Source organism: Perissodus microlepis, chromosome 7 (genome assembly GCF_051167445.1).
Source record: "Perissodus microlepis isolate ML-2025 ecotype Zambia chromosome 7, ASM5116744v1, whole genome shotgun sequence".
Lineage (NCBI taxonomy): Eukaryota > Metazoa > Chordata > Actinopteri > Cichliformes > Cichlidae > Perissodus > Perissodus microlepis.
The window spans coordinates 18,317,033-18,328,285 of record NC_140467.1 but is presented as its reverse complement, the minus strand read 5'-3'; the positions used below and the strand labels follow the sequence as shown (position 1 = coordinate 18,328,285).

At 40.4% G+C, this 11,253-nt stretch overlaps 1 protein-coding gene across 2 annotated transcripts in view; it reads right to left on the bottom strand.

The window, feature by feature from the left end:
* Nucleotides 1-755: 755 nt before the first annotated feature.
* The window catches only part of kcnq1.2 (potassium voltage-gated channel, KQT-like subfamily, member 1.2), a 167,752-nt gene continuing 157,254 nt past the window's right edge, over nt 756-11,253 (bottom strand). For both annotated transcript variants that reach the window (XM_084933942.1, XM_084933943.1), the window contains one exon: nt 756-2,740. In XM_084933942.1, coding sequence (XP_084790068.1) covers nt 2,594-2,740 — 147 coding nt within the window. In that variant the 3' untranslated portion in view covers nt 756-2,593. The remainder of the gene's footprint in view (nt 2,741-11,253) is intronic.

Sequence of the window (11,253 nt, the reverse complement as noted above, 5' to 3'; positions counted from 1 at the left end):
CAGACGGAGCTAGCCATGGGGTCTCGCTTTCTTTCCTTTTTTTTCCTCATCCGCCCCCCCCACCCCCCGGCACTCTCTCTGCCAAAATCCCCTAGCAGTGATAGAAACCAAAGGAGGACAAAAAGCAGCGGAGCACTACGCCCCGTAGTCCCTCTGGTAAATTGAAAATGCCCCTGCTCTCCGCCTCACATAAGGTCACTTATGCCCCCGCTGTTCTCCTGAATCTCCTCCTTCTTCCACTTTACTCTGCCCATTCCCCACCCTTCCCCCAGGATGACCCTGCCTCCTTCTTCTAGCCTCTCTCTCGCTCTCTAAATGCACAAGTGTGCTGATCTTGGGACATCCCCAGTATTTTTTGGCCTTTGAAGGAAAATATAATTGAGTGGTAATACGAGATGCATTCCCTCTTCCTCTGCATGCCTGGCTCAATGGGTTATGGAATATTGAAGTTCAAAGTAGGTACAGTGAAAGTGTCATGTTTTTTTTCTCCCCCTTCTCTTCCTCCTTAGTGGTGATTGCAGCTTAAAAAGGAATTTAGTGAAATGAGGCTTTGGAGACATTTTATTTGGATGGAAATGTCAGCTCGTGACTTACCTCGACCCATTCTCGGCTTGATGTTTAAAGAACTAGCTTAAAACAACAACAACAACAAAAACTATAAGCTTATATAACTATAAACTATATTATGGCATAGATGAGATAATCAAATTCTCCCAAACTAAGACAGGAGGGCAGAGCTTTAATGAAATGGAGTTTTATTATTTACAGCAGAGCTACAGTGCACAGGGTGTGTGAGAGTATCATTTACAATCATTTCCATCCATCTGGACAACAGGAACCTCACCATGTGTTAAACCAATCAGACAAGCAGACATATTCCAGGCTGATCTTTTTTCTTTTTACACATTATAATAAATACAGAACGATAAGGCAATGTTTCTATTTACAACTTCTATAAAACTGTACAGGAGAAGAATTACACCCACTTTAGGTAATAGATAATAAATAATAGTACATTTTTAACCACTGCAAAAAAAGAAGAAGAAGAAAACACACATTTGTGCAGAGAAAGAGCTTTCTGCTTCCCTTGTTCGCCCTTCTTTTTGTCTGTGCATTCGTCTTTTTAGGAATGTGCATGCTATAATTATGGGAGGCCTTTCATACTACAGCTCCATAATTGAGTTATTTTCTATTTTCTACTTCTTCCATGCCTCAGTGGCCTCTGTCAGATAGATAATGTGAGTGTAGAAACAAAATGAGAGCATTGTCTTTATCTTTCAGACGATCGCCCTCAGTGGTAGCCGACTTTTCCCAAAAAGCTTTCACACAGAATTAGCGCTCCAGCTCCTCAAAGCGTTCTGTTTAAATTCTGCACTGTGTTTTTTTTACTACCTGGTTATGGACAGAAATCTCTCCTTACCACGAATTCGACACTTAATTAGCTCAGGAGAGAAAAAATAATCAGAGCTTTAATGGGGCAAATTTATCTCAAATTCAATACAGCAGTGGGAACGCCGTGACGAGGGTAACAGAAGCTGTCCTGCAGAATCCTAGCAGTGGTGTAAGGTTAAAACGCGTGAGCTTGATACCTACAGGAAAACCCCGAGCAAGCACACAGATCATGCCTCAACTCCTGACTGTACAGTGTCCGATCTTGTCTCTGTTTTATTATCACTAACACAGCTGCAAATCAGCACCGTGTTAACCACCCAGCCTGGACCATACACATTTGGTTAGCTTAATTTCTTCCACTCCAGCCCTCCGGTCCCAACGTAGGAAAAAGTCAACAGATAAACCATCTACCCTCCTCGTGTTATTCGATCACTACCAACAAACACCTGCCACAGTTTGAGTACAGCTAGGCGAGATGGATATGTATCTATGGATATAACTCCACTGTGTGCTCGGCATTGGTGGTGCCAAGATAATCAGAAGGATTTGTGGAATTCCTCTACCATGGCTGGACTTTGAGTTGGGTTTCTTTTTCCTATGTCTTTGGGAACTTCAGGGCTTTGATTGCATTACGACTTCATTACGGGGTTAGTTAGCTTTGGAATAATATTTGCAGTAGAGGAATGCAGCTCACTGACAGGCCACACATAAATTAACATCACAGAGTAGTGCGATTATGAGGGCTAATGTAGTGAAATAAATTCATGCAGCATGTCGCTGCTTGAATGACTGTGCTGCAGGGGTAGACTGACTAGTATAGAAGACAAAGCTACATTAAGAAAACTTAAAAAACAAAACAAAACACTCATACACAGCCAGCAAACACCCTAAGGAAGAGGTCAGCCAGTCAGTCTGCTTTCCACACATCAATCCCACTCGAGTGGTTGTTTTGCCCTTGTGTCCAAAATCACAGTTAAGCGGACAATTAGAAGTTGTTCTCTTCTCAAGGGTCAAAAGTTAATTTGAAAATTTGGAACTGTGAAAGGAATAGAGGTAGGGTGGGGGGACGGGTGATTTCGGAAGACTGAACCCCCTTATTAAGTCCCCACATAAGGGGTTAGGCTGTTTATGTGAACTCCTGCTCCTTTAATTGTCCTTTGGTGATGACATCATCGTAGCCAACGTGAGCCGCGCTGCGACATCAGGGGCCCTCGTCGGTGCTGCCACCCATCCGTTTCTGGATGGTCACCCTGCGGATAGAGGGCTTGGACGTCAGCTCTACTTTGGGTGGGAACTGCTCCAACAGGATCCGTAGAACCGAGTCCATTTTCTCGTCCATCTGATGGATCTGACAGCAGCAAAAAAACCAAACAGGTTAGGTTAGCTGAATACCTCTGAGATGAACACTCGCAACATAAGTATAGTGTAGACCTGCACTATGTAACAATTCCAGCTTTGGTTTGCTCTTTTGTTTCATATCCATCTGCCTCTTTAATATAGTCGTCATCCCAATGACAGACTGCATAATGACACGTTAGTCTGCCAGTCGCCATCTACCTGCTAAAGGCACTCATTACAAAAGCTGTTGAGCTATACGATCCTTAAGTGGGCAGACATACACACACACACACACACGCACATTAAGGCCACTGTTATTTACATGCTTTCCCAACTGTAAACACAGGTGTGTCACCCAACAGATGCTAAGATACTACCAGACCTAACAGGGCGTAGCCAGTCTAGCCATGGTGTGAATACATAAATGTCTCCACCTGAGTTGCACAAGTAAACAGACCGCAGACTGCCTGGTGACATGCAAATGCAGTGAGCACTGCACATCCAGACGTATGTATGTACAGCACCTACTTACAAGACCTCGTAAACATACCTTCATATACACAAAAAGAACATAAATGAATCTGAGAGGCTGTGAATTACTGGGTATTAAGAATGAAAAATAGGCTTGTCTGCCTTACATCTAGTTGTAAATTAATAAGCATTTTTTTCAAAATGTGAAACATTTTGAATTTTCTTTCTGTAACAAATGGTAAATGGCCTGTATTTGTATAGCGCTTTTACTAGTCCCTAAGGACCCCAAAGCGCTTTACACAACCAGTCATCCACCCATTCAACAATATGGATTTAAACCCATCCATGGACGTACAAAAAACAAAAGACTTCTATTTATACTTTTTAATTATTTGCAGGAGCTGGAGGTTCAAAAATAGTTTCACCACTGTTTTCCACCACTTACTTCTAAAAGTACTACTACTAATAATAGTAATACTAACCTTGGTTTCTGACAGATCATGTTTTTCTGTTCATTCTGCATGTCAAAAATAACACTAAGCAGTGCAGTACCAATGAACATGAATTAAAATGTAATTTTTGCTTCCTGTCAGCTTCCCAATGTGTCTAAATACTCTACTAAATATGAGAAACACCCAGTCACTAAGTTAAACTGAAATAATGAGCATATGGAGCTTGCTAATGACATTAGCATGCCACACTTAGGGGAAAAAAGTACAGAAGTTAAATAAAAACTAACAGTCTATTAAAAGCTGGGTGTCTGATAATGACAGTTGGAGTGGTTGGCAAGGCCCACCCCCCAAAGCCTGCAAATGCTGCAATTATAAAAAGCCCTATTAAGAAATAAAGCCTGAGCTTTGAATTTAAGTCAGCTGCATAAAGTGTAAAGCCTAACATGCTCTACTTCAGTTCCTCACATTGTGTTTTATTTAACTTTGTGTTAGACTAGGCCAACTGTGACACTATGAGTGCAGCGGGCTTCTGTGTTGATGGCAGTTGTGTTGGCACATGTAACAGCATTCTGTCCCAATCTGCTTGTTGCTAAAATAACACCTTGTCCAGATTCTTTCTGATAAAGATTCACCGTTCTCCACAGCATCAACAGCACTAAGAAGTAACTTTAACAAGGAGATCAAGACTTAAAATGATATGCTTTAACATAACTTATTATTATTAATCGCCTGAATTAGAAAAAAAAAAGGCCAGCCTATAAATATAAGCATACTGCTTCAAATAAAGGCCTGATATCTTCTGCAGCTAAAAGCATACAAAGGCCCGGGTCACTGTGTGAGTAAATGTGATAGATTATATCTTCACATATTCTTAGCCTTAACCTTGGTTTTACCTTTAAACTTATCTAGCGATCCCTACAAAAGCATTTACAGACATACACACACAAACCAAAATCCTCTGATGGCTCAGATGTCTTCAAGAAACTGTAGAAAATGACTGTGCTTCATAAATCAAAGCCTAAACAGCAACTCACATCAAAGAGCATCTCAAGCATCAGGCAGAGCGCACAGATTCAGACTGTGGTCTCTACGCAGCGCTGTTGTGTTACTGGGAAGGCACAGTTGTGCAGTTAACATCATAACATCAGTGGCATTTTCTAGGATAAAGGGTATGTGCCTTTTTTTCCCCTCCCCATCTTTTACTGTGTGTGTCTGATGGCCGAGACATTTTTATGGTAGAGTAGGACATTTAGCGGCTATTATTGTTGTTGAAATATGAGCCATAATAGGAAGCGTAAATCTCAGATATCAGAGTAGGTCACAGGGAAGAGTGAAATCACATCACAGCACGGCAATGGCCATAATTCACAGATAACTGTACACTGTCAAATCAGAAGAGTCTAGACATCAAGACAGGATGGCTTTACCCTGAAATTTATGATACACATTTCAAGTTAAAGATTACACAGATAGTAGCGTCCCAGTCGTGCCTCAATGCGCTACCTTCACTTACTCATAAAGTTTGAATTGCTCTGAATTGTGTTCCCAATATTCTGCAGTATGACTGTGCAACAATAACTTCATTTTGACCTTTTCTGCTAAGGTTTGCTTATATTTCACCACCCACTGGACTTTTCTGAGATTGTCCCATGACCTAAATAGCTGTGCTAAGTAGATGAAGCACGCGCTGGCCTGGATGAAGCTTAGAGAATAATAGGGTATCATAAACATGTTTGCTGGTAATCTACAGACTTATCAACATTCTCGTTGGAGCTTAAAATGGATCAGGAATTCCTCCTGTTGTGAATCTGAAAGGAAATGCCCAGGAGACCCACAGAGAGACAAGAAAAACATAATTAGACAGGCGTGTTCCAAAACACGGTGGACATATTTATTGCAACTGACTTTATGCATGTGTGCGCTTTATGGGGTCGAAAGGGGGCCGGTGCCGGTGAGAGGGGGACAAAGCGCATGTGTTTGAATATATCACTAGCGTATGTCAGAGGTGTTTTTTCTTTTGGAATCTATGCTGAGGTGTAATAAAAAAACATAATAGTTAAAACCATTTACATGACCCCATGAGAGATGATAACAAGCCTTTTTACAAAGTTATTCAATACACAAATTTCCTTTTTACATATGAATCTACATATTATCATACGGACATTAGCCTTTACAATAATCCATGTGGTTATAAAGTTTGAGAAAGTTCCTTCTGCTTCACTGCTCGTTTATGTCACAGTGCACATACAGAAGAAATACCAATTAAATGTGGCACACTTTGTAATGTGCCATTATTTATATAGGTGTCCACAGTGATTTGTACTAGGGCTATGATCGAGCCACTGCTGTGTCATAAAAACAAATGCGATCCAGTGACAGGTGATGCTCCAGCTGTCCCTGCCTCGCCCTCTGACCACAAACACATGGGATAAGTCACAAACCTGACACTACAGCAGCAGGGCTTTCCCTGAATTCCACTGAGGTCCCTTTGACTGACTGAGCCAGTTCAGAGAGTGAGCGAGAGAGGAAAAAAGTGTAAAGGCTGCAATTGGTAAATGTTGTCGAATATCATCTAACTTACAGAAAATGTCAAAATCCATGACTGTGGGAACACAAAGGGATGTTATATAAAGTTAGCAAACAAAGCAGGTACACTTTGTTCTATCTTTCACCAGTACTTCATGTACTTCCAATCATAAGAACAATCAGTCGAGACATGAACCACAGTGGTGAGGAGAGCATAGAGCTCCCGTTCACACAGGAACACCCTTCCTGAACCACCTTCCTGCCCTCCCCTGGGACTGTCTGTTGTCTTGTACACAATAACAAGTACAGCCACATACAATGTGCATAAATTCCACTCTTGTCACCTAGTAAACAACAAACAAAAAAAATGGAGCCAACAAGAAGCCACGCCCTTGTTGAGATGCTAACACTGTCGTCAAAGTCGTCATGTCACCAGTCTAACAGACTGTCCAGGAAAATGTATGTAGTATGTAGTAATAGAACAAACATAATTTTACATTTATATATTTTTTTAATACTTGGATGAAAATTCTTTGCCGTCACTGACTGCCTGAAGTCTAGAACACATGGACATCACCAAATGCTGCGTTTCCTCATTTGAGATGCTCTGCTATGCCTTTACTGTACTGCGCACTCAACAATTGATCCTGCGACTTCTATTTCGACACTTTGGTCGCATCTTGATCCTTTGAGCTAAATCCACTGTAGAAGTGCAGAGAGGGCAAAAATATAGAAAAAAAAATGTGTGTTTGTCTAAATACTTATGGACTTAACTGCAGCTGGAGTAGAAAAATTCTGCCGCTTAGGATAGAGGATGATTCGCTCTCTGTGGCCATATTCAAAGTCTGGACCCAAACCAAGTTCATGATCAGATAAAATAACACACAAGACAATCAACTTTGTAAAGTGGAGCCACAGCACAAAGAGCAGTAAAAACCACCCAGGATGGAAATGAGAACAGATAACATCACATGTTGGTTTAACATGTGTCAGCTTCATAAAGCCTTCTCACCACAAATAGTATGTGGCCTAACACTGATTGAATGTTCATTATTTTTTTACATTTTCATTTATTTCTGGAGATGCAGCTTGTCTCAAGCAGAATTTTGTAACCTTGTTTAAAATGCTACAAGGTATAATTAATAATTTCACAAGATTTGTGCCTGCTTTACAATTTCATAGCAAGAAGTCTAGTAATACATGATTCACTCATCACAAGCTGGTCTTTGCAGATAGGATGATTCACACTGCCATCTGTTGGGGACTTTATAAAGCCTGGAGAAAAGCTCAGGCTTGCTATTGCTGCATTCTTTGAGTCTTGCCAACTTCTACCATCGCAGGATTACTGACAAATGGAGGTAGGAAATGTAAGAAGGACATGAGATACGTACGAACGAGGGAGTGTATGCTAACCTTGACATGTAATGAATGGTAATTAGGTGTTGTGAAGTGGCGTGGCTTATTCAGCAGGGGAAAACAACACTGGGATATACATTGTATTGCGCAATCCTGACTGGACTGCCGAGTACACAGCTTTTCTTTGAGCATTCAGCACCCTAACACACAAGCAAGAAAGAAAGAAAGAAAGAAGGGAACAAAACTTTAATATAAACCTGTCCATTCCACTTGCGTTCTCTTCTTCTGTTTCTGTCACGTTGACAGTCACCTTGAGGAGGACTAGGGAAAGATGAGGAGGGAATAGGAGTGAAAATAGAGAAAACAGAAGGAGAGTAAAGTAGAGTAGCCAAGAAGGAAAGACTACCAGCTCCAGGAATGTCTTGGCATCTGTGTCAGTTCAGGCAGCGCTATTCAACAAAACAAGATTCCTGTCATTGAAACGCTGTTGGTTGCATGAGACAATAGCACCAGAGCCGAGACAGAAAAACAGATATGACAAGAGGGAAACAATTGTGCTGGTCACCATCCTCGCATGCTGTAATGAATATGTAGTGTTTTCCCACCACACTGACCTCAAAAAGCCCCTTGACTTAACCTGCACAGCACCAGTTTTACAGTCTCACTTTTTCTCGCTTTTGTTATGACAGTGCCTACTTATACAGCCAGACAATGACTCATATGATGTTCATTTCAATTCATTTCTAATTCCCATTAAATCCGTGTGAATTACAAAGCTAGATTTTAAGTAGCTGTTTAATTTTTTTCTAAGATTGCACACTAACAATCACCGTGAGGGGTCATTACAGAAAGGTATTGTATTACAAATCAATTGTTACTTTCTCAAAAAGTTATACATTATGTCACTTATTTACTCCCTGAAGAAATTAAGTCTTTACACTGCTCTCTACACTACTTTTGCTTTCCTCTCACAGCCTGAGATTCATTGTCACATTATTATTAGTTTACAATATAAACCTCAGGCTACATGAAGCGCTGAAAATCAGGCTTTGGCTGCTTCGTTGGGGGTTGGCATACAGCAGTAGTAGATAGTCTTTTCTAGACTTTTCTAGTCTTTTCTAGATGCAGTTTGAGCTTGACTAAAAATAAAAGTGTTGCTCATAACTCCATTTCTCAAAAACTTGATGACTGATTATTTCCTCTTCCCACTACAGAAACTGAAGTCAGCTGATGATAGCTCAAGGAGGCAGGAAAAGGGGATATGTTCGATTTTTTTCTAATTAAAAGGTACCCTCTTGTATAATAACAATATTGTGACAAAAACACTTTCATATTGCAAGAGATTGTATTGACAGTCTTGCGGAACAAAGAGCGTTAACACCCAATTCAACTGTATTTATATAGCACCAATTCATTACAAAAGGCACCTCATGGTGCTTTATAATATACGTTAAAGAGTCTACAAAATTGGAAAGAAACCTCAATAATCAGATGATCTCCTATAAGGAAGCACTTGGGAACAGTGGGAAGGAAAAACTCCCTTTTAACATGAAGAAACCTCCAGCAGAACTAGGCTTGTCAGCCACAACTGCATGGGGTAAGGGGAAACAAGGCAACAAGAGACAGGACAAAAGGCTATAATTTGATGATTACAAATAATTAAATACAGCAATGACGTATAAACACACAGAATGGAAACAGGTGGGTGAAGAAGAAACGCTCAGGGCACCATTGGAAGTCCCCCAGGAGCCTAGGCCTATTGAAGCATAACAAATAGATGGTTTATGGTCATCTGATCCAGCCCTAACTATATGATTGACAAATCATATGACAAAAAGCAAAGTTTTGAGCCTAATCTTAGAACCTAAGCCTAACATAAACACTTTATATGGGCAAGTACTGGACCACACCTCTTAAATTTTTAATTCAAGTATTTCAAGACCATTGCCATAGGTGTAAAAAATAATAATTATGGATTGCATTTATATATCACTTTTCGAGACCCTCAAAGCACTTTACAATTCCACTATTCATTCACTCTCACATTCGTGGAGGCAAGCTACAGTTGTAGCCACAGCTGTGACAGAAGCGAGGCTGCCATATTGCGCCATCGGCCCCTCTGGCCAACACCAGTAGGTGAAGTGTCTTGCCCAAGGACACAACGACCGAAACTGTCGGAGCCGGGGCTCGAACCGGCAACCTTCCGATTACAAGACGATCTGCCAACTCTTGAGCCACGATCGCCCTAAAGCGCCTAACCATGCAGCCTGCCTTCACACATTTTTGTAAAAAAATTATTTTTTGTGTTGTATTGTAATAGGATTTCACAGCTGAAACATCAGTTCATGAAATGTATTCCGTTCTATATATTCCACACTCAACTGAAAGTGGCATTATTGCAAAGTGGAACTTATCAGGAGCCACAGCTACTCAGACTACATAAAGTTTCAAAGTGGGGCGGTGGAGATCTGAGGTGCACGGTGTGTAAAACTCACCAATGGTCCGGCATTGACATCAGGCCAATAACTGCACCGGGAGCCAGTACTTTTCTTAATGTGTAACACCAATGCATCCTCAGTTAAATACATTCCAAAATGACTTTTATACAGTCTATCCCTGCAATAAACACTTACCATATTTTTGATTAAAGATATTATTTAAAACTAACTGTATCAATCAAAGTTGTTCTAGTCCATATACATTGTAGAAAATGTGGAAGATGTTTTGTATAAACACACATCAGCAGAGACAAAACTAAGAGAGACTCTGCTATCTCTCTTAGTTTCACATTTATCACATTTCAGCTAATTGTTTTTGTTTACTGCACTCACTACCAGCTTCCAGCCACAGTGAACCTTGTCTTCAGCAAAAAAAAAACCCGCTGTTATAACTGTACACCAAACAAGTCACAGCTAAAGCAAAGCAAAGCAAAGCAAAAAGGAGAATGACATTGATCACTCTGTTGTCCAGTTTCCAACCATGGCTTGAAATCAATCCAAAAGCACACGAGTTACAAATGTAAATGTTTTAAAGATGATATGTGAGGATTACACTTGTGGCATATTTTGCTATAGAAGAAAAATGACATTAAAAAAGTGCAAGGGACAACCCCTGAAGCTGAAAAAGTGTCATAAACTACAGTTCCTCTAGCTGCCTGTTGAGAATGCCTCCAAAGAGAAGTCAATCCCCATGTTAAATGATCCAACTTTATAGTATTAAAAAGCATATTTACAGCCTGATACAAGCAAAAGTTTTAGTAAAATTTTAGCAGTCGTATTTAAGTGAGGATAAGCAAGGCAAGCAGTACTTGCCTAGTAAAATCTAAAAATTGATGTCAATTAAAACATACCTAAGTGAAAGTGATCTCTCTCCTTTCATGTCAAACAGTGTTCTGTCATAAAGCTTCTTGCCTGTTAGTTTGATCTATTCTTTAAAATACTGCTGTCTTGTGGTCACGATTAAGTACAGGAAGTACGCTTGTCTTGGATCCCATTAGAAACTGTAGTGTGTCTCTATTTTATGGACTTATCTCCTATTAACAATGGTTGCAACTGGCTCTGAGATCAGTCCCACTTGGTGTAGAAACAGAGCTAGCATCAGCAAACAGAAAAACCTGTCTGATTTATCGTCGTAACAGATACTTTGTTCTTGTACTGACTACCTTGGGCAACATGTGATTTAGAGTAGATCGTGCATTGTGAAAATTTGAACCATC